The following is a 24,462-nucleotide window of genomic DNA, read 5'->3' as shown; positions in this document are numbered from 1 at the left end:
TGCCAGGAATCAAACCCAGTTCCGTCCTGGGTTGGCCACATGCAAGGCAAACGCCCTACCACTGTGGTATTGTTCAGGCCCCTTAAATAGTAAGGTTTTTCTAGCTGGCTATGTGCTTAAAAGTGAACAGACCTATACCTGATGACATCTTTAGACTTGGATTCTAAAGAGGATTCACCACTGTGCACTTGGCTAAACACTTAACATTTATCAGTGAATGGCTTTTATTTATCAAATTCTCAGCTAGCACACAAAACTAAGGCTAAGACTAGGGTCTAGTCTATTATGTTACTCTTTTATGAAGTGCAAAACAATGACTCGTGGCCTTAGAGATGCTTTCTGGGAACCAAACACTGGAACAGTTTTGTTAATGGAAGAGGCATAGTCCTTTATTCATTTTTTTCTCCCTTGGTGAACAATCATCTATAAGATAATATGATTTCTACGAGATCATCAACTCTTTGGGACAGAAACAGATTCTAATCTACATCTAATTCAGCTAGAATAATAAAAATTACATGGTTTGGGTCAAATAAAAGTTGGTTGAATTAATCAGTGATATAGATATTGAAGAAGAATCCACAGTGAGAAGAGAAAGATCCCATGATCTACAGCAATTTGGCTATATTTTTGAAGTTGTTTTGCCCCTGGCTGTACTAGGGTAGAGTCTATTACTATTGCCATACAATACGCAAACTCCAAATGAAGTATCTAAGCTCATGGATTAGCAATGTAGTCACCAAGTTCACAGTGTTTCAGAGTTTTTTTTTTTTTTGGGGGGGAGAGGCTGGGATTGGGCCATATCCAGTGGTTCTCAGGGTTTACTCTTGGCTCTGTACTCAAAATTTGCTCTCAAAATTTACACTCAAAACTTGCTACTGTAGGCTTGGGAAACCAGATGGGATGTCAAGGAACAAACCTGTGTCAGCCACATGGAAGGCAAACACTTTAGCCACTGTGTTATTGATCTGGATCCATCTCAGGGATCTTTACACATCATAACCATGATATATCAGCAACAATTGATGAAGGTTGAGCATGTGAAATAAAACTTAATAATGCCATAAATTTTATGGAAGTTAAACTGACTTATATTTAATGATATGCATAATCAGTTATGCAGTGTTGTCAAAAGACATTAATAATACATTTACACCAATGACTATGAGATTTTGCTTGTGTTCAGCTAAATAAACTGATTGGCATTCTCCCCTCTCTTCCTAGTTAATTATTCTTTAAGTCTACTATCACAATTAATAGTGAAGGGTTTCTTTGATGATATGGATATTTTATTTCTTGATACTCAGATACAGAAATCCTTACTGGAGAGACCCAACCAGGCTAGGCTCTCAGCATTCAAGCTACCATCTCGAATATCTGAAGTAGATGCCCATGATACTCTGCCATAGCCTTTGGACTACTTCAATGTTTTCAAGTGATTTCTAATTCTAATTGCAGGATCTCTGCTTAAAGGATTTTTAATTTTTCTGAAATGAAAGCAAGTCTTTGTGACCCAAACAAGTTCATTGGAATTAAGGAAAAGTTAGCAGCCTCGACCCATGGGCTCTCATCAATGGTAGACAAAGTCCTCGTCTGGAACCAGGTAGGGGAAGGTATAGTAATACTGGAGTTTGCATTCCATAGTAACTCCCAGAGTTACCCAATGGCAACAGCATCACATAACTTATGAATAAAGCCTTGACAGCCTTCCTTCTCTGGCTTCACTTCTGCATTCTTCTACCAGTGCTTCATGAGTCACCTCTCACTCAAATCACTTACAACAGAATTTATGTCTCCAGCTTCTGCTTCTAGAGGAACACAAAGTGAGAATCCAGTGAAATCTATTGAAGACTTTAGTGACAGAATGACAGAGCTGAAAATCTGAGGCTTCTCCATTAAATCCACGATACTTCTTTGACTCCTCCCTTATCTCTCTTAAATTTCTCTCTCTCTCTCTCTCTCTCTCTCTCTCTCTCTCTCTCTCACACACACACACACACACACACACACACACAGATTCACATTCAGAATTGATGTGATGCTAAAAGCCAGTTTCAGGCACTGTACTAAACACCTGTGCTATTCCCAAGTGCAGCTCTGTCACAATGTGGTGGACCAAGGAAGGTCAAAGAACATGTGATCACTGAAAGAATGGAAAATATTCTCTTCTCTGGATTCCTAAATAGATGGAAAGGTATGTAGGACAAGAGTTCACTTGGCTAAAGCAGAGAGGAAAGAGGATAAAGATCACTGTTGAAGATCCCATTGCTCAGAAAATATCCCAGAAACTTGATCTGCAACAATTATGTGATCTATAGCATTTCTGGGCATTAAGTTTCTGTAAGTCCTGATAACTGACTTCTAGGGCTTTCTTCATGCAGAGATTTTCATTTCTTAGTGGGTAAAAAAAGGGTTAAGTATAAGTAGCCCTTGAGAATTCAGTGCATTCAGTCCAAAGTGTAAATGACTTGCAGCTCATTGTTATTTGTTGGTGGGAGTAGCTTAAGCACCAATGAGCTAAAGAAAAAGAAATAGTCTTATCACATAGAAGGGTGAGAAGTGAAAGGTAACTGTAACTAAGACCTCTTCTACAACAGACCTACTCTGACATCAGAGATCTGTAGGTGGAATAAGAACAAAGATGTCACATACAGTGAATCTTATGCCATACTGCTGTATGTAGTAGGGTGCAGGTCAGCAGAGCCACTGGTCAAGATAAAGACACACAGGGTGCAAATTCCAAACCAGAAATGAATTCACATGAAACACACCATTGCTAATAACATAAAGAATCTGAGTATTGGCTGATGTGTATAGAAAAAACTCTGGGAGGCAGAGTTTTCTGTCCAGGGGAGGGACTGTCATTTTGAGTAGCTGATTTGAAGGTTGCATTTCAGCTTTGACTTCTATGAAAAAGGAGTAAGACTATCCACCTTGTACGTCTCATAGAGCTGGTTAAGAGCTTCATATGATGCTGGCTTGGCAAAGATTTGTTACATAACATCAAAGAGCAGAGCCTCTGGTGTCTGACTACAGAGGCAGAAATATCTGCTCAACATATTTCGGTACAACCATGCATCCATGGTTCTCTTACCAGTAAAATAAGATTAAATATATATTTTATCATATATATTTGTTTATATATTTATATTAATAATAATACATGACCATATAACAATTGTTATATTATATTGTATATAAAGACTATCCCAATGAGGGCCTGAGTACACATGTATGAGGCCTGCTTCTGATCTCTGGTACCACACTACATACTATAATAGACAATGATAAATAGAAACAGTTAGGTATTTTAGCCCAGAACCATTAAAAACAACATATACAATTTAGGACTATTATGTAGATTATTTCTAGGAGATTGAAAATAAACTTTTGCTTTCTGTGATAGTCTTTCTTATTTTCTGAGGTCTCAATTCAGGACAGAAAAGGCTTGGTTAATCCTCTTTGCTCTGGATACAGGTTTTACCCTGTTACTAAAACATGTATAGTTGATGTTGAGTTTCAGTGAGTCCTAACATTTAGTTCCAGTTATTTGATAAATATTTGCTTTGAATAATTATTTGAGTTGCCAGGATCTAGATTTTCCTTGTTGGTAAAAATTATGTAAAGAGGCTAAAATTGGTATCTAGACTACTGAACAGATGTGCCATTTTTCAAAGTATAATAAAATTCTGGCTCACTATCACAATGTGCCCACTGGCATTGAATTTAAAGAATAACCTGATCTTTATTTGGTGAAGAAACACTGAATGGAAGAAACCAGGTTATTCTGGGAATTTATCATTATCAAGTTATTCTGGTTTAAAGATATAAGAAGAGATTATTAATATTTTCTTTTCCTGCTTTCAATCTGCTAAATAAATTAATTAAAGTACATTTCTAATTTACAGGGTTTAATAAAAGTCAAACCAATATTAAAAATTATAAATAATGATGCCAGAGAGAGAATACAGCATACAGAGTTTGCCTTGCATGAGACAGACTTGTCTTTGAACCCTGTATCCTGAACCCTGTTCCCGAGTGCTGCCAAGAGTGATCCGTGGGGCCGCAGAGATAGCATGGAGTTAATGCGTTTGCCTTGCATGCAGAAAGTCGGTGGTTGGAATCCCAGCATCCCATATGGTCCCCCGAGCCTGCCAGGAGTGATTTCTGAGCAAAGAGCCAGGAGTAACCCCTGAGTGCTGCCCAGCGGGACTCCCCGCCCCCCCAAACAAAACAAAACAAAACAATATCCGTGATTGCAAGTTGAGGAGCAAGCCCTGAGTACTGCTGAGCATGGCCCCAAAACAATTCAAAAAGAATAATAAAGTAAAATTATATAAAAATTTCAAGCTAAAATTTAATATAAAATTGTAAGCTGAATACACAAATGTTAACATGCTAGCTTTTGTTAAAGACTTCTTACCTGTTCTATCTTCCAAGACATATCCTTCCATACTAAGGTTCTTGTATAATATGTGTTGACCTTGGGGCTGGAGAGGTGGCACAAGCGGTAAGGTGTCTGCTTTGCCTGTGCTAGCCTAGGATGAACTGCAGTTCGATCCCCCCCGGCGTCCCATATGATCCCCAAGCCAGGAGTGATTTCTGAGTGCATAGCCAGTAGTAACCCCTGAGCATCACTGGGTATGGCCCCAAAACCAAAAAAAAAAATGTGTTGACCTTGTTAGCCACCAAGGGTCATCTTCTGTCTTCCCAGTGAGTTACTGAGGGCATTCCCCCAGCTGATGACTGGGAAAGAACAGGCCCCTAGCTGATGACCAGGCACTTTATTTCATTCTAACAATGGAACCTGGACCATGCAGGTTAACAGGATATAGCAGAGGCATAGCTAAGGGGCAAGTAAGGCTACAGGGAGAAGATATAGATAAGCACAGGGGCTTAGTAATGCTTTGATATCAACATAGTGTTGATAGGTAATCTCTCTTTTAACCAGAGGTCTCTTAGAGAAAGAAAAGGGACAGCTCCAAATCAAGTCTGATTAGTAACCACTGATCATGGGGAGATGGCACCCCCCACTTGTGCTGTCCTTCCCCATATCTGGATTAGAGTCTCTAAAATTTTCACCTCAAGGGGGAAACCTGGAATAGCTGCTCTACAGGGTCAGTTGCTCAATGGGTTCCGTCTGTGAGGCAGTTCCGGAACAGCGCATAGGAGGGATCCAACAATATAGAAATAAAGTAGGTGCATTTTAGAAAACAAACAAACAAAAATATCTTATGTACAATCTAATGTGTCTTAAATTCATTATTAACTAAGTCTGAAAAACATATTAATTAAGAAAGTTAAGGATATATGGGTGTTCTACACTAAGATATAATCTTTGAGGTGCTTCTGTGGCTATAATGATCACATTATATTTTCTAAAGTCAATAATTTAAACATACCAAGTAAAGAGAGGTCATATTATGACTTGCTTAAAACATCTAGGAATATGAGCATGGTATTTATAAGATGATACTCTCTAGAATCATTTTGTAGACATGCTAATCCAATAAACTTGTGATTGCAGAAAGAATAATACTGGTGGTACAAAAGAACCAAAAGTGGGTCACAGAATAGAAGAATAAACTCAACAAATCAATTTAAAACATTTTGGGACTTAAATCTTCAAAAATGACAAAATATTAATAAATCACAAATAAACTCTTAAAAGTCATCAAATCATTGTTTTCTTTTATTTTGTTTTGGTCACATTCAGTGGCACTCAGGGGTTACTCCTGGCTCTGCCCTCAGAAATTGCTCTTGGCAGGCAAGGGGGATCATATGGGATTTCGGGATTTGAACCACCATCTGGCTGCGTGCAAAGCAAACACCCTACTGCTGTGCTATCTCTCTGGCCCCAAGAGCCATCAAATTATATTAAACCAAAGACTGGGAAGAGCAGTGAGCAAAATCCCTTTGTATGAATCTATTTATGTTCCAGTATCTTATAATGTTTTGCAAAGGGACAAGCTGGTCAACTGTGCTTGTCTACTTTTAGATGCCATCTTAGAAGAAATTAAGCATTCACCCTTATAGTGAATTTATATAGTTAAAACAAAGGAAGTCTTATTGTTGTAAATAGGTTTAAGCACATGCATTGATTTCCTCCTTCCTTCCTTCCTTCCTTCCTTCCTTCCTTCCTTCCTTCCTTCCTTCCTTCCTTCCTTCCTTCCTTCCTTCCTTCCTTCCTTCCTTCCTTCCTTCCTTCCTTTCCTTCCTTCCTTCCGTTTGCTTTTGGGTCACACAGGGTGGCGCTCAGGGGTTACTCTTTGCTCTGTGCTCAGAAATCACTCCTGGAAGAATTGAGGGACATATGGGATGCCAAGGGATCGAACCTGTGTGCAAGGCAAATGCCCTACCCACTGTGCTATCACTCCAGCCCCAATGAATTGTATTTTCATACAGTAAAAGATGTTAAAAAGTGCAGGGTCTAGAGTAGCAGAGAGGTTATGTTGCTTGCTTTAGTTTTGCTGACCAGGTTTGAATCCCTGTCACAACATATGGTCCTCTGAGCACCATTAACTGTGATCCCTGAGCATAGAGCCTGGGACATCCCTGAACACATTCAGATGTGCCCCCTAGCATACAAGCAGTGGAATATTAGTAAGACACTATCTTTCACTTCACAAAATGCCAGATCACACTTATATATCATGTATAACTTACATAATAGTTTATTTACTTTCTTTCCTTTTTTTCTATTCATCTTTGTACCATTTTAAAAGTAGAAATATAATTGTCAGGTGAACAGTTGTAAAATGAATAAAAGGTATGAAAAAGCATAACACAGATGTCAATAATCTGTTTCTAGTAGTGATACATATGGAATACTATTTAGGGACAAAAGAGGAAACAGTAAAAAGAAAGAGACTTATAAAAAATTCAAACTAAACCTTAATGCTTAATAGGAAAGTTTCCTATTTGAAGTTAATTAGCACTATTTTCTAGCTAGAAACATTTCATTACCAGTGTTGTATTCTCCGGTTGTGCTGAATGAGAAAGTGAGTAGGAGTTTAAAGCTGAAGGTCAGGAAATAACCCACCTCAGCCAGCTCAATGATCATAGCCAAAGAAGTTCATCTTTGTTAGACTATATTTGACATCCCAAAATTTGATGTAGTAACTACTTAACATCTTTATGCTGAGGTGAATATGTATTTATTTGTGAAAGATGTATTGGTCTTTAAAGAGATATCACTATACAAATGTAGCTACTGTTTTATACTGCTATTTATCAAATATACTACTTTAATCTACCCAGCTCTAAACATACTTGTATATCCTCATAATAGTCTTTTCAGTAGCTAAATGGTTATGAATAGAACAAGATTTAATCGAATTCTTTTCTTAAACATATAACCTTGAGTCCACTCCACAAAATAATGCTTTGATTAAGGCAATGAACATAATAGAGGTTACTCTAGTTTTTAGTACATCAAACATCATTCATAAAAAAAACTGTTTTTGAAAGAGATGCATTTGTGTTGAGAAGAAAAGGTTCCTAATGTAATTATGAATGATTTATTGATGAATACAAATCACAATCTGGCTGGGAGGCACTTCCCTGATTAAGAGAAAAAATATCTTAATTGTGCCACTTGACATCATATGTATTTTAATATTAAGATGAAAACCTTTTTGGCATCTATTAAAACACTATTAAAAATGTTTATTGAAGTCTGAGAATGAGAAAATACCACCTATGCAGAAAGTAAAAACAAACAATAATTCTAACCAAAGGCCTAATCCTAACCTAATCAATGTGCTGATGTGTACTCCATCTCCCATATTTTATAGAAATTTTCTAATTCCTGTACATACATTCTAAAAATATTATGCATCTTGCTTTCTTTCATTTGATATTATTTTTAAAGGATGATTATTTGTAAATTGCCGCAAATTCATGGAGAAATCGATTTCAACAGAAAGAATTCAACGGGCAATGGAAAGGTGCCCAGCTTTTTTCATTTCATTGAACAGAAACAAGTGTTCTCATTCAGAATGAGTGGGGTTAACAAACTGTTTTAGTCCTTATCGTCTAATTAAAAGCGTGGTTTCATGTAGCAACAATATGGGTAGGAACAGAAGAGAAAATAAGTGTTTAAATTTGCAGCAGGGTCATTTCTTCTGACTAGAAAAGCTCACTCACTTACCAGCTCTAAGCTGCAGGCCTAAAATGGATCTCGTTGAAGCAATGTCAGAACTTTTGCCAAGTGACTAGGACATAAACACTCCTTTGGTTACACAGTAAGACATATGCTCTACAGGAAACTGGTTCAAAATAGACAAGTACATTTTTCTAGAATAAATGAGATCATTTGAATAGTTTCATCTTCAGAGCTTATATACATTTGTGCTCAGCTCTGTTTCTTCCACAGGTAATAGCAGCACATAGTTTTTAGATCCTGTACATTAATGAATTGCCATAAATTTGTTTCTGATAGACTGGAGAGCTCTATCTTCAGCTTTTAGGCAATGCTGAAGAGGTACCTTGTATTCTAGATTCACCTTTTGCAAGGTGAGCATTATAGGCTACTTCCATGGAGAATATCCTATTAAAAGAACTACTGTCCAAGCATAATATGAAAAAAAAAAACTCTTATGAAGGTGGCTAGGCACGAGAAGTTCTCTATTATGTTGACATTAGCACACTGTCAGAGCCTCTCTTCCCTTTTCCCAAAGGGGTGAGGGCCAGAGTTTATGTTAGAAACAAAACTTAGAGTATTTGTGTCCTATTAGGAACAGGGGAACTGGCACCATTCACTCAGGATGTGCACCCACTGCTTGAGTCCCAGGAGTGAGCAATGCTAAAAGGTCAGAAGGTCCTGACTTGTAGGAGGGTAGAAGGGAAGGCAGGTAGGCTAAAGCAGAAAAGGTCGCCATATACTCTACTCTGTATCTCAAATACAGACAAAATTTCTTTTCCAGTAGGTTTTAAAATGGATTATCTTATTAATAAGGAATATTTAAAGAACATATGAAAAAATTTAAAATTTTTTGGGTCATACCCAGCGATGCTCAGAAATCATTTCTGGTAAACTTGGGGGGACCTTATGAGCTGCTCAGTATCAAACCCAGATCAGGCACATGTAAGGAAAATGTCCTACCTTCTAAACTATAGTGCCAGCATAAGAACATATAAAAATTTATTTTAGAAATGTTTTGTAGACTAAAAGCAAAACAATCTCAATTGACAAAATGTACCAAGGCAACATCATAATTACCTTCACCTTTCTTTTATAGACAGCCAGATTCACAGTCCTTGAAGTCGTTTATATTTAAAAGTGGAAATGACAACATCAAATGTTATAATGCTGGTGATTTTCCAATTAAAACCCAAGATAGAAATGGAAAAAAAACTAAGCCAAAAAAAATAAATAGCTAACTCCTGAATTGTATAGCCTCTAAAACCTGCCCCTTCTTAACTGTGTGAACCACTGGGATTGGGCTGTTAATTTTTATCGTTATATTTTTGCTTTTAGTTTGAGGGGACGTACTTGGGCTATGCTCTGGACATACTTTAGAAACAAGTTTCTAGAGTGATAAATTTCAGATTGAAGACAGGAAGGAGTAAAACAAGATCATTTTTTTCCTATGTCATCCACAAAGGGAAATAAATTTGATCATTTTTTTGTTATTGTTGTAACTTGGTCCTCACAAAAACACCAGCCATGCAGTAAGTAGTCAAAACACCTGGATTTAATGAATCAATGTAGAGCAAGGAGTGTATGATGTTTAGTGAAACTGTGGCAATTGGGTATATACTGCTTTCAAGCAAATATTCTTTGCTCAAGATTTGGGAATGAGTACTACCATGTAATATGTACTATATATACACACACCAGTGTCTTGAATTATACATATTAATATATTATATTATTATATATTATCATATTGTGTAGCATGCAAAGCCACCACTAGTAAAATGAGGGCAAAATGAGTGTCTGACCACTCCTGAGAAGAGTAAAGATAGGTTGGAAAGCAACTGCCTCAGGACTAGAGAGCTTGTGCCAGGAGTAGGCTAAGCATGTGAATTTCCTCATTTCACTTTTTTTTTTTTTTTTTTTTTTTTTTTTGGTTTTTGGGCCACACCCGGTGACGCTCAGGGGTTACTCCTGGCTATGCGCTCAGAAGTCGCTCCTGGCTTGGGGGACCATATGGGACGCCGGGGGATCGAACCGCGGTCCGTCTCCTAGGCTAGCGCAGGTAAGGCAGGCACCTTACCTCCAGCGCCACCGCCCGGCCCCCTCATTTCACTTTTATAGCCAGACTCTAAGGCAGATCCTTAGGACTATCCCATTTATCAGATAGAGAAGCAAATTGAGTGACAGAGCTTACCAGATAAATCTCACCAGTCAGGAGCAGGCTTGGTATTTTAGCTCTGGCATTTATTTTGATTTTAGAGTCTATACAAGAACCACTTGTTTATATATATCCTTTCCAAGAGAATTCACCTGCCCTAGGCTTTGGTCTATGGAATAAGAACAGCTGACTTTCACACACAACATTATGGGTTCAAGATGCAAAGTTCTCATCTTTATTTGCCTAAAAAGACTACTAAAACTTTATTGCAACAATAATTTATTGTCTTAATGCTGCTGGTGCAGTAGATATTGGGACCAATTTCATAGTGAGTAAGAACAGAAGAAAGTATCCACAAAATGTTACAGTTACCAAATTTCAAAAGCTGTATAATGACTTTAAGTGGTTAATCTAAAGTATTGTTATTACAATAGAAGAAACAGGAATGTAACCAGTCTATTCGTTGAGATCAGGAATAAAGAAATCTTGGGTTGAACAAATACTGTCAGTGAATTTAAATTTGAATCATTTAAAATTAAAATTTGATATCACTTATCAAAAATGACCTTTTTTTTCTTTTCAGTTTTTGGGGCCATACCCGATGGGGCTCTGCACTCAGAAATCATTCCTGGCAGGGTTCTGGGTGGGATTCTGGGGATTGAATCTGGGTCAGCTGCATGCAAGACCCTCTGGGCCCACTTGGGCCCTGCAAAAATAACTTTCTAATTCCTTTATGCTACCTAACTAGCTTATGATACCATTTTGGTTAGGACCTCAAGCAATGCTAAATAGTAGCATGAGTGGTTGGTTATAAAATGGATAAAGTGAATGAACTGAAAGGGTTCCTTCATAAATACCTATATATGGAAATGTATTTTATTGTGGATTTCCCTCAGCCTGTTACTTAAAAAGTGAATATAACTATAAAAGAATTATTGCAAATGTTCTTATTTGAAGAGAATATGAACAGATAAAAATTTAAAAAATTATAAAAAGTTAAAAAATGACATTTATAATTTCCCAATAATAGGTTTATTATTTAGATATGATTTGCTTATTTCGAGTTTTAAAAATTAGAAAAATCTTCACAAATTAACAAAATAATACTGTATTTTTTTCTTTTTTTTCTTTTTCTTTTTGGTTTTTGAGTCAAACCTGGCAGTGCTCAGGGGTTGTTCCTGGCTCCAGGCTCATAAATTGCTCCTGGCAGGCACAGGGGACCATATGGGGCGCCGGGATTCGAACCGATGACCTCCTGCATGAAAGGCAAACGCCTTACCTCCATGCTATCTCTCCGGCCCCTGTATTTTTCTTAATATAGTGATATAGTCCCTTTCTGGTTTGTTGTTTTGGGGCCATACATGGTGGTGTTTCTTGGCTCTACGCTCAGAAATCACTCTTAGTGGGTTTGGGGGACCATCTGGGATATCAGGGATTGAACCCTGATCGGCCATGTGCAAGGCAAATGCCCTACCAGTTGTGCTATAGTTTGGGCCCCTATCAACACATACTTGTACTTCAAATAGATGATGATGTTTACTAGGGAATTTGGAATTTTTTAGTTCAAAATACTTTTAATATTTTCATTTTAATATTCTCAGAAAACACAATGACATTTACCAGTTGATTCTTAAAAGGAAAATGATTTATATATAACCTTTTTTTATAATGGCCAATCACATATAACTTGATTGTGGTTGAGGTGAATCTGAATTTGCAATAAATTAGGATTTAATTAATAGTAATCGTTCAAGAGTTCAAGAGAATAAACTTGTATTAGATCTATTCATTATTGATAGAGAGTTCCATTGAAATCTCAGAAGAAAATAAAATTAAGCTCAGTTCAAATGGAGGAATTTTAACAAAGGAACCATTTATGGAGGATTTGGTGGGGCCAGTGGGATCAGAAAGAGATGCTAAAACCCCAGAGATGGAGAAATCGTTCATCTTCAGGGTGTAGCTACAACAGGAGTGTTGTTGAGAACAGGAGCCCAGGAGAGGAGAAAGATGCTGAGCAGGAGTCACAATCTTGGAAATGGAGAAGTCAATGCCAGAGATGGCTGAGTCACACAACTCCAGAGCAGCAGAGATGAAGGAGAGCAGGAGGGAGAAGGTGGAGAAGCAAGAGGGGAGAGAAAGCAAGAAACATCCAAACTTTTCTCTCCTCTGAGATCATCTGCTGTGTCTTCCCTTGGCCAAGGCCGGAAGACAGCTGCAAGGGTCAGTTTTCATGGACAAGAAATAGAGAACCAAACTCCACACAGAGGCAGAGGGAGGGTGGAAAGCCCAAGCCCTCTGACCTAATTTCTAAGCCTAACAGAAAATATCATTTGGAGATTTTCCTATTTAAATATATATAAACAATTTAAATACATTTGCATTTTAAATATATTTAAATACATCTTTAAATAAAAAGATCCTCCTTTACTTTTGTTTTTCTCCTTCAAGTCCTATTTATATTCTTCCTTTCATTTATCTCTTGATAATGCGGTATAGAATTCTTAGAGAAAAAGCTAGAAGACTTTTTTTTTCTAGGACCCATCATGAAAGTGTTTAGAAGAACTATGTGGTCTTTCTTAAACTTAAAAGAAATAAATCTAAAGCTCTGTGACTTACAAAGTTACTCATAGTTCAGTTTTAGACATACAATATTTTAGCATCAATCTTACCTTTTCTGTTCCCCTTCCTCACCAAAGTTCCCAGAGACCATTCCATACCAAGCCATCCCACTTCCTGCATCCCAGCCTGCCATCACATTTTCAATTTGGTTGTTAAAGTTTGAGTCTCATGATTTTATTTTTCAATGTTGTTGACTCAGAGCTTGTATAGTTCTGACCTTCTTTAATATTATAATGCACCTGAGTCCCCTTGACCCCTGTCCCCCATTATTTCACATTTGTCTTTCTTCTCCTCCACTCTACTTCCTTTCTTCTCATTATACTCTGGGGCCAATAGTATTCTATACAACCCTCTTTTAAATCACTGAATTACCTCATGCCCTTATTCTAAATTCTACATATAAGGGATATCATCTTGTATTTATCCTTCTTTTTCTGGCTTACTTCATTTACCATAATATCTTTCAGTTCCATCCTAAGCCTTTATACAATCGAATGAATACAGAATCCAGAAAATTTCCTTTCTCTCTGTTCCTGTTAGTGATAACTTTCTCCCTTATATTAATTCAGCCAACCACAGATATGCCACTTTTCTTTGAAGAACATCAAATGTATTTGTAGGAATCCCTAAAACACCTGTGTTAGTGTAATTCATTAATTTTTTATGTGCAAAAATTCATGTATGTTCCTATTTTAGGACAAATGAAAGAAAACTGTGAAAATGATCACAACTGCCTGTGAAAAGCTTAAACAGTATCACTGATAAGAAGCTTTCTCTGCATGATTCTTAAATGGAGATTCCCCCGCACTTCAAACTTGAGGTTCTAAAAAGTAGGAAGCATGTGTGATTCATCCATGGGGAACTACAGGCCCTAAAACGTTGTCTTGCATATTGTAGGTACACTTTGTTGAATTTTCTAGACCTTGGTTTGTCCCCACAATCAAACACCCAAAGGCACCCAGCTAATTTTCTGAAGAAATCCCAACAGTATATGTTTTTTTTTTCCTCAGCTGTTGTGTAGAATTACATTATTTTATGTTTTTTCCCACTGACCTTAACATCATTTACTTGACTAACGGCTTCATACAATAGTCATAGCAGCAAATAGCACAGCTGATTCAAGGCATCTTTTTTAAAAAAAGGTGCCAGTATCTCTCTCAATTTAGAAGACATCGTTTATCCTTGTGAACAAAGGTTAGGAAAATGCATAATATGGTATTAACTGAAGAGCTGAGATACTATGAATATATTCTCTGATATTTTTAAAGATCAAAGCCTTTTTTTAAAAAAAAATTAAAACATGACTAAATACCTGGCCTTCATTAAAAAGTAAGCCTGTATTTTCTGGCATTTAATAAAAGCTTCCAACTTCAAAGATTATTTTGTAATGTAACTTTTAAAAAGTTAAATATCAAAAATGAATCTGAGCAAAAAAAGACATTCCCAGGAAAACAAAAATTTTGGTGAAAATTAAAGTTTGAATTCATAATTACACAACTTAAAATCATTCTTATGTTGTATATTCTGTATCCAAAAATCTATTTGAAGTGACCTTGATTCTTGAAACACTACATTTAACATTTTTTTAGAACAAAATAGCCTTTTTCTTCTGCTTATGGGCAAATGAAGTAAATACTAAGGAATGGTACTGTCTGGGTCTTTGAATCCAGACTCAAAAGAGATGAAATACTGATTGATGTGTATAAATATTAGAGAACCCATATGGACTTGAAAAAAGGATGAACTTATTTCATAACAGGACAAAATATTTCCCTTTCCTAACAATGCTCTCTCATTCTAAAAACATACTGTTAGCTGTTGACTCTGGGCTGTGGTGGTAGTGGAGGGTGGGTGGGGCACTATGACTGCAACAGCTATCAAGAGAGCTATTACATACATTTCTCAAAATGCACTGGGGTGGAAATTCAGAATGCACTGAGGGGAAATAAACCTTTGACTTTCACCAAAAAAGTAAAGCAGTGTTGAAAGCAGCAAAGACACAATAGTGTAAATTTATTACTTACAATCTTCAGACACATGGTTTTATAATATTTCACCAAGTTTCAGCACCTGAAAAACCGTAGCAGGTTATAGCCTTAAGTTATAATCTTAAGTTTCAGAAATAGCTAATTGAATCATTTTATTTTTCAGATTTTTTTGGTTTACATATTTATATTTTTTCATTCAAAATGAATAGGAAGGAATTTTTGGTCCTTATCCACCAAGAAATGAAAATTTCACCTTTCCAGGTGCATAAGAAATGACAAAATTTTTCAACAAATTGGTGCCAAAGAAATCACCTACATATAACAATTATTTTTATCTGGCTCTACCACTTGAAGTGCATTCAGACTTCAAAGTCAACCCTAAGTAATATCATTGTAGATAATGTCTAATTTCCTATTTAGTGGAGTTCTTGATGATTCCAAAAGATCAAGACATCCTCCTGTTTCTCCAACATCTATTGCTCTGACAACTGCATCATTACTTCCTCGCCACTCTTGCTGACTCAAATGTACTACCACTGACCTTTCAAGAGCTGATATGGGAAGCACATGTGTTGTTTCTGTCTGCTCAGCATCTCTTTTCTATTTTTCCTTTGTAGGATCCCCTGGTTTAGATGGTGAGGAACTAATGCCGATATCTCCTCCAGAAAAAGGAACTTATAATCTAGGTTTAATTGCTGCTTGTGGGTTGTGGGTTGCTCTTCAGACTGCTTCTAAAAGTACAGCCCTGAGCCTAAGGAAAAGGGGCTCATCGTTTCCTTCCAGGAGTAAGTGCTATATTTCTAAGAGTTATCACCTGGAGACAACTTGTCTGGAAATGAAATCCAAACTAGAAAACTGACCCAGATAATCTTAGATGATGGATCTAACCAGACTGTAACCATAGGCTTCTGCCTCAACCAAATAAAGCCCTTTAAATTTAAGTTAGCCTGAAGTGGTATGTCACACACAACTTAAAAAAAAAAAATCCTAGGGCCAGAGAGATCGCACAGCGGTATTTGCCTTGCAAGCAGCTGACCCAGAACCTAAGATGGTTGGTTCGAATCCCGGCGTCCCATATGGTCTCCCGTGCCTGCCAAGAGCTATTTCTGAGCAGATAGCCAGGAGTAGCCCTTGACACCGCCAGGTGTAGCCCTCCCCGCAAAAAATCCTACATCTAACAATGTGACCACACTGAAGAGAAACACTTGAGGTCTCTCCATAGATTTCCCTCCTTACATATATTACCTCACTCCTCACAGTGCAAGAGCCTGTTTATGTCTTTGAACGAATATTTATTTAAACATTGAGCCAATATTCATTGTTTGAACACATACTGTGTGGAATAGGGCTGGGGAATGCCAAGAAGGGGACGATTAATCTAAAATATGGTACCCAGGGAACTCTCACATGGGAGTAAAGTGGAGGTTACACATCTCAGGATGCTCGATAGTTATTAAGTGAGTGAAAGAATAAACAATATAGAGCAGAGCCAGGACATGCTCCTTGCAGTGATTGCTGAATGATAAATGAGGATGTTCTTACAGAATTAGAAATGAATCTTAAACATTCAAGACCTCAAGTGGTGGGAAGGTTACACTGGTGCAGGGGGATTACATGTTTACGATCATGGTGCTTAAATAAAGATATTATTAAAAAATGGCTCAAAGAATAGTACAAAGAGATGGAGTCAGAGTCCAGGTAAGGGCATGCATCCCTAAGTCACTGGGGTAGAAAAATAATGAAGGGGCAGCGTTTGGGAGGCCAAGAAAGAGCCTTAAGTATGGGTCAGTAAACATGCCTGTAAGATATATAAGCAAGGAGGTCCAGCAGGAAGGTTGAGGGAGAGCTACAAGATGGAGACTCCTGGGGTGTCCCTAGACAGAGCTCAGGCTTGGGTACCCGTCAGCAGGTTGCCCAATGCACACAACCAAGCTTTCCCAGTATTGATGGTAGCTGTGGACACTAGCTGGGGAGGCTCAGAACCCTAAGAATAGACCTTTTGCTCTACCTAGATATGTCTCCAAGTAACTTGTGGTGTCAGAGCTAGTCCCCTAGATTCTAGGAGCATCTCATCTTTCAAATCTCTCATCTCTTCTCTTGATTCATGTCTCTCATACTGAGTGTAATTACAGCGGGCAACGCTTTCTGCGGATGTTTGGAGAAAAAAAAAATAAAAGAACAAAAAACGATCAGAGTTGAAAATTCCTGGGGGTGTGTCACTCAAATTAAAATCGCTCTCTTTTCCCTGGCCCCTTTCGCAGGTCCAGAGGAATCCCCCGAGGTCCCCGGGGAAGGTGGGGCGCGCCTCTCGGAAGGGAGGCGGGGGCTGCGTAATTCTTCAAACCAAGCTCAAAAACTCGAGAGACAAAGGGAGCTGACAAACGGGAAGGCGTGGCTGCCGGCCTTTCCAAGGTAGTTTTTTTCCCCCTCGAGTAGACGACAACGTTCCCTAGAGGGCGGCAGAACCCACAGTCGAGAGCCCGAGGCCAAAAGGAGGTGCTGCAGCCCGCTCCCCCGTCTCTCCCGAACCCCCCGCGTTCGCGCGCTGCACTCGCAGACCCGGGAGCGCTCAGAGCGCCTGGCGCTCCGCCTGCAGCATTCTGCCTGTTTTTGCTCAAGGGCCCGAGCCGACCTTCTGCTACAGCCTAGATACAGAGAGAGAAAAAAATCTTTTTCCCAACAAGCCCGCCAGGCTTGTGCTCATCTTCCAAGTTGCCTTCCAGCATCTCAACTGGAAATGCTTTTTCCTTGCCCTTAGCATCTCCGCAGCCTGGAAGCGAGGCTCTCAGGTCTACCTTTGCGACTAAAAAAAAAAAAAAAAAAAGAATAAAAGAGCACAAGAAGTTCTAAATCAATGCCCGAGGCCAAAAATCTACCAAAGGTTAAACTATTCCTGCCAAAGAGACCACAAAGCACAAACTTTGGAGTCTAGCCAAGGCAGTGTGGTGAGGCATGCCTGGCTAAAAGGTGTAATTGAAGGTGAACTGTAATCATTTTTTTTTTTATTTTTGGTTTTTGGGTCACACCCGGCAGTGTTCTGGGGTTACTCCTGGCTCTACGGTCAGAACTCGCTCCTGGCAGACTCGGGGGACCATATGGCATGCCGGGATTCAAACCACCGTCCTTCTGCATGCAAGGCAAACGCCTTACCTCCATGCTATCTCTCCAGCCCCAGTAAAACATAGTGGGTTTTTTTTTTTTCGTTTTGTTTTGGTTTGGTTTTTGGGTCACACCCAGCAGCGCTCAGGGGTTCCTCCTGGCTCTACGCTCAGAACTCGTTCCTGGCAGACTCGGGGGACCATAAGACATGCCGGGATTCGAACCACCGTTCTTCTGCATGTAAAGCAAACGCCCTACCTCCGTGCTATCTCCCTGGCCGGTGCTATCTCCCTGGCCCCTGTAAACATTTTATTTTTACAAAGTTTGAATGCAAAAGAAACCATATCAAATGCAAAACGGTCTCAGACCGTTTGCACCTGCCACCATCCTTGCTCAGTAAGAAGCATCAAAGTCAGGACTCCATTGTCTTTGCTTTCCACTGCTCCCTTGGTGTCAGGAGGGGAAACATCCTGTCCCGCACAACGTTACTATTACTAGTTCAAGAGCCAGGCCTAAATGGATGGGTGAAGGAATGAATTAATAAAACTGTCCGCTCGGTTCGGTCGGACTCTGCCTCCCTCAGAGCATACACTTCGAGCCAGCAGCTAGGCTCCACGGCCCAGGCTGCAGACCCGGCCCGGGCCTCCCAAGGCCTCCACCCGCTGGAGTGGAGTCCCAGCCCGGGCAGCGCCAGGAGGCAACACGTGCGCCACCCGGGGACCGCGGCCAGGCCCCGCCCACTCGCGCACGCGCACACGCGCGCACGCGTCCAGCGGCCCGGACGCCCTCCTGGCGGCCCTGAGGGAGCCCTCCGCTGCCCCTCCGCCGAGGCCTGCGCCCGCTGGAGGGCGCTCCCTCCCACCCCTCTCCAACCCGAGCGCGCGCGACGCCTCCTACCTGCGGGAGGCGGGTGGCAGGGCAGAGGGGGCTGGACAAGCTCAGGGCCTGGCGCGGGAAGCGAAGCGACAGAGGGAAACGACCCTAGCTAGGCGAGGCCGCGGCGATGGACGGACGGACTAGTCCGGGAGCGGGGAAACACACACACGCGCGCGCATGCGCGTTCCCGGCCCTCGCTCCCTCGGACGACTCCCGGCCAGAGAGCCCTCTAGACCCTGCAGCCGCGCGCCACCTGTCTCGCCGCTCCTAATAACAACGGAGCCCGGGGTCAGGTGGCCGCGCGCGGACCGTGCCGCTATTGGCCCGGCGAGGAGAGCGGCGCCTCCTGATTGGCCGCGGGGCGGAGCCTCCGCGCGGCGGGGCGGGGCCTGGGAAAGAGGCGGGCGGGGGCGGGGCCAGGCCGCGGGCCGCGCCTTTGTGTGTGTCCGGCGCGCGCTCTCCGCCCGCCCGCCCGCTCCGGCTGCAGCGCCCGCTGCATCAATAATTCAGAGCGGCGGCAGCGGCGGGTGCGGGCAGGAGGCGGCGGACCGAGCTAGAAGCAGCGGCGGCGATGCATCCTAGTGTGGCCGGGCAGCCGCGGCACCCCTGAGGCCCGCCCGGGTGGGGCTCCGGGTGCATCGAGCGCGGCGGGGCAGGTGTGCCCGGGAGTGGACGGCAAGGACAGCCGTGTGCATCGAGATCGGCGTCCGCGGAGGCTGCAGCGAACGGAGCCCAGCGGAGAGGGGGGCTTCGGAGCCGGACTGGGGCGGGGTGGGGGCGGCTGGCGCAGGCAGCCCCCGGGGCGGGGGGCGGGGTGGGCGCCGTGGCCGCGATGCTGGGCGTCGTGGAGCTGCTGCTGCTGGGAGCGGCGTGGCTGGCGGGCCCGGCCCGTGGGCAGAACGAAACGGAGCCCATCGTGTTGGAAGGCAAATGCCTGGTGGTCTGCGACTCGAACCCGACGTCCGATCCGACCGGCACGGCTCTGGGCATCTCGGTGCGCTCCGGCAGCGCCAAGGTGGCTTTCTCGGCCATCCGAAGCACCAACCATGAGCCGTCCGAGATGAGCAATCGCACCATGATCATCTATTTCGACCAGGTGAGTGCCCTGCAGCTTGGGGTTGGTGGAGTTGTGGGGAGGGAAATGCCCGACCCTGGCCCTTTCCAAGGTCTTTTTGGAACAAGAATCCGGGGCTGACTCTGACCCACCTACCCGCCTCCTTTCGTTCCCATCTCCTTCTAGGTACTAGTGAACATCGGGAACAACTTTGATTCAGAACGCAGCACTTTCATCGCCCCGCGCAAAGGGATCTACAGTTTTAACTTCCACGTGGTAAAAGTCTACAACAGACAGACTATCCAGGTCAGCACCCCCGTCCCAGGTCCAGGCCGGGTGGCGTTAAGGGCTGTCAGCAGCGCGAGTGAGCTTTGGGTGGAGAGAGAAGGGAGTGCCGCAAGTGTCTGGCCAGCTTGGAGGGACGGTCGCGGGCTTCACGGTTCTGTGGTGTGGTGTGATTATTATACCTCGCCTCTCCCGTTATGGGCTCTTCTTGGAACCTAGCTTTATCCCCAGGGACAGTTTCTTGCCTCCGCTAACTGGGTCCCCCTCTAAAGAGGTTTTCTCGTTTTTCTCCAAAACTCCAGGCATTCTCATAGACGTTGTTAGCACCACTGACCTTTCCCACTGTCAGGAGCTTTCCAAGACCTGAGACCCGCCTTTTGCATCAAGGCGGTACCCCATTTTTGCATCTACTCCCAAGCTTTGTAGACTCTGATACACTGGCCTTGAGCACCATACCCAGGAATCACCTATGTACCTTTAGGGAATGATTCCAGATTAAAAAAAATAATAATAACTGCACCAAGCGTTAAAGAGTGAGGCTTTTGGAGAAAGGGAGCAGCAGGGCGTAGAGTTACTTTCCCTGGGTTCCAGCCTTGCCCCAGGGGGCACTCACTAGCTCTCTAGGTTCCCCCAAGGTGTCCAGGTTTCCTTCTGTTGAGGACCGGGTCCTGGCTGCTGTTGCTTTGGCAAGGACAAAACCAGCAGCAGTTGGTGGCAAGGTCTGGGGTGGGAATTGAGCCTGGGAGCTGGGGATGAAGTGGCTCTGCAGAGATTTCTCATCTTCTTATGAGTTGTCTCAGGAGCTGCACGCTGAGCCTGCTTCAATGTAGTGGTAGCTACAATCGGGAGGGACTATGGCTTTCAAAGAGTGAGGATTGGTGTGTGTGTGTGTGTGTGTGTGTGTGTGTGTGTGTGTGTGTGTGTGTGTGTGTGTGTGTGTGTGTGTGTGTTTTCCTCCTCAAAGGGCCAAAAGCAGAGTTGTCTGAGTTCCTTTCTGAGATTGGGGTTAAGTGTGTGAGCAGGCTGGGACTGAGGGCTGAGCAGGAGAGAGGCCTCGGGACTTATTAAATGGAGCTAAGAGTGCAGCTAGGGTTTCCCCTAGCACTCAAGGAATGAAACTGTCTGTCATTTGGGGGAGGGGGGGTGTTGACCATTCTTTTGCCCGGGAATAAGCTTTGCCCCCATTGTATTCTCAGCAGGAAGCTGCAAGGTGCTCTCTCTCTCTCTCTCTCTCTCTCTCTCTCTCTCTCTCTCTCTCTCTCTCTCCCTCTCTCTTCCATCTCTTCCCTCTCTTCTCTCTCTTCTCTCTTTATCTCCTCTCTTCCCTCCCCCCCATACTCTCCTCCTCTCCCCCAATCTCTTCCGACCTCTCCTAGGGCTTTCAGGCCTGAGCCTTTAGACTTTCACTGGAGGTTGGGTATCTCCTGACCTTGCACACCCGCTGTGCCTCTGAAGTGGTCCTTTCTCTTCCCAGGTGAGCCTCATGTTAAACGGGTGGCCGGTGATTTCAGCATTTGCTGGTGACCAGGATGTGACCCGGGAAGCTGCCAGCAATGGAGTTCTAATCCAGATGGAGAAAGGCGACAGAGCATACCTCAAACTGGAGCGGGGGAACTTGATGGGGGGCTGGAAGTACTCAACCTTCTCGGGATTCCTCGTGTTTCCCCTCTGACTGGCTGCTCCCCACCCCAGAGTGGAGGCAGGGAGAGGGCAAAGGCAGGATGAAGGCAGGAGGAGGGAAGAAAAAGAGGCCAGAAAGCAGCACAGCTTACAGTTTACCTGGTGCCCGACTGTATCCGGTAAAAGGTGTGCCCTGGGAGGGCAGCTTTGGCCATTTCCTCTTCAGGCAAAGTCAATTCTGCTTAGCTCTGCTCACTCCCCTTTCCAAAAATAAACTCGCCTCCCCCACTACAATCGCAGTAATCAAGAGAGACTGCCTTGTCATTGTTTCTTCGCCCCATGTTTATGCTCCCTACAGTTTATATAAAAGAAACTCCGTATTTCACCGTATAATGTGAAATATCTTCCTCCTCCTCCCACTTTGAATAGTTCTACTTGCTAAAACTGAAACGCCCCTATCAGTTTGGAGAGAAGGGGTAATGGTTTTCTTGTTTGTTTTTCTGTTGGGGGGGGAGGTTATTTTAATTTGGCAAGTGTTGCTCTTCTTAAAATACCAAACAAGGGTTAATTAGCTGAAGATACTCCGAGTCTCTTCTGCTGCTCTTTAGCGGAGAAAGAACTCCATAGTGGTGGTGCCTGGTTTTAAAATATATATGTATAAATATATATCATTTGTACACGAAGGACTTTTCCTAGTGGAACCTGGCTGTGTTTCCGTATTTCTGTCCTACTCGGAGTGACCGTGAAATCTAAGGCTGCTTACTGTCCTGACGCTTGTCAATGCCCTCGTGTTCTGTGGCTCCACTAAGGGCCGGGAGGTTCTTGGGACACGTCCTTGTCCTCTTGTAACATACGTGTGAATAGCCAAGATTTAATTTTGCTTTAATCCAATAAAGTTGAAGTGGAACTTTTATTTTTCTGAAACAGCTTTATAAACACCCTATCTTCCCGCCAGGCTTCGAGATTTGGGGACAGGGACAGTATCAGGAGCCTTGGAGAGTGCGGCCCTGGAGAAAGGCCAGGAGGCAAGGCTTGACCCGTGCGCTGGACAGCTTCTAACTGCGCCAAGCCTAGCTAGGGAAGCCCTGCATTTGCCTCTTCTCCCTGCTTGGGTACAAAAGGACGAAATTTGTCTGAAATCTTGCTAGGTCAGGCGCGGCCCCTGGCCTGGAATAGAACTACGGGATTTTTCTCCTCCGCCCCCACCCCCAACCCCCCAATCCAAATGCATCAGGAACTATCCCATTTCGAGGAGCCAGAACCAGCCTTCCCAGAGTGGCACACTTTCCAGCCGTCGGCTACCCCAGGATTTCTCCGACCCTCCCTGGCTCCACAGTCCCTAAGCAAGCAACGTTATCTTTTATATTGCCGCCTCTGAAGCCGGAGTCCGCCAGCCCGTCAATCCCGGGCTCCGCTCCCCCGGGTCTGCGACCGCGCTCATTGCCGAACTTTTATTTCAAGAGGTTCGCCCAGGAGTTTGATTGTATCGGAACATACATGTGAAATCAAAACTGAAATAAACGACTTCGTTTTAAGCCTGGAAGTCTGAAATCCCATCCCTTTGGCGGCGGGGAAGTCAGCCCAGGAGATGCGGGTGGGCTGCGGAGAACCGGGTAGCAAAGCTTAGACCCGGGACCCGGGCGGTGCATCTCCCCCTCTTCCAGGTCATTTCCTAGAGGAGATTTAAAGATAAAACTAAGTAGCAACTCGGGTGGCAGGGCCTCATCAGAGCGCTATACGTAACATTTCCCGATTTATTCCTGCAGCAGCGTCTCTAGCTGAGGGACTCGCCGATCCCATGACTTGAAACTCGGACCCGCGCGCGCTCCAGCGGGGCGCGTCCCTAGCGGCAGCCTAAGAAGTCCCAGCGCTCTGGCTCGGGGATGAGAGCGAACTGGGATGACAAGCGAAGCAAACCGGGGGGTGGGTGGGGGGTGGGTGAGGTGCTTATAAAGCACGCGGGATGAATTTAGAATGAAAAACTATGCTTTATTTAAGAAGCACTTTGAAACACGCGTTCACCGCATTCTTCACCTTGGGAACCAGCAACGGAGCGAATGGTGGACATGCTTGTGCCAAATGCGGTGCGGTGCCCACGCATCACCAGCCTGCCAGGTACACAGCCGGGCACCCGGGCACCCGGGTAGGGTCCAGGTTTGCGCTTTGAGCAGGGACCAGCAGGGTGCCTCCAAGGAGGGTGAGGATACGTGTTTGCCTCCTGGAGAAGTCCTGCCTGGTCCTCTAAAGAGGCGGGAATCCGAGCGGCTGGTAGAGGCCTTCTGGCCACTCTGAAGATGAGCCTTTTCCCCCGTTAGGACCAGGCGCGCAGTTCGTAGGATTTATTTAGTTCCATTCTTGCTGCCTAGACTCTCCTGTGCTAATAGCGACTTATAAATGCTAACCTGAGGCTGGGGTGCAAATCAAGGGGACACAATCGGGCCCCAAACTGGACGGAGAAGGTGTAGTTCTTCCTGCACTCTGCTCTGGTTCCTGCCTCCCTCAAACTGCGAACGACCTTGACATTGTATGTCTGCATTCAGCTCCAGCCGCTGCTTTCTCCCTCTGTCTTGCTGTTGCTTTGCAGGGTGTTGACTTGCACTTCCTCCCCACTGTACTTTTC

At 43.1% G+C, this 24,462-nt stretch overlaps 1 protein-coding gene and 1 long non-coding RNA gene across 2 annotated transcripts in view; one reads left to right on the top strand and one right to left on the bottom strand.

Moving 5' to 3' along the window:
* Positions 1-19,020, bottom strand: part of LOC126027132 (uncharacterized) — a 74,100-nt gene extending 55,080 nt beyond the window's left edge. Inside the window, exon 1 of the long non-coding RNA XR_007502207.1 lies at positions 18,905-19,020. This is a non-coding gene — a long non-coding RNA (uncharacterized LOC126027132). The remainder of the gene's footprint in view (positions 1-18,904) is intronic.
* Positions 19,021-19,682: 662 nt separating this feature from the next.
* Positions 19,683-23,377, top strand: CBLN1 (cerebellin 1 precursor). Its single transcript, XM_049786091.1, has 3 exons — positions 19,683-19,979; positions 20,124-20,243; positions 21,697-23,377. Exons 1-3 carry the CDS (start codon positions 19,716-19,718, stop codon positions 21,892-21,894), a joined length of 582 nt encoding a protein of 193 aa, XP_049642048.1. The 5' UTR covers positions 19,683-19,715; the 3' UTR covers positions 21,895-23,377.
* Positions 23,378-24,462: the final 1,085 nt, after the last annotated feature.

The sequence above is a fragment of the Suncus etruscus genome, chromosome 14 (genome assembly GCF_024139225.1).
Source record: "Suncus etruscus isolate mSunEtr1 chromosome 14, mSunEtr1.pri.cur, whole genome shotgun sequence".
Classification (NCBI taxonomy): domain Eukaryota; kingdom Metazoa; phylum Chordata; class Mammalia; order Eulipotyphla; family Soricidae; genus Suncus; species Suncus etruscus.
This window is presented reverse-complemented; position numbering and strand designations above follow the sequence as displayed.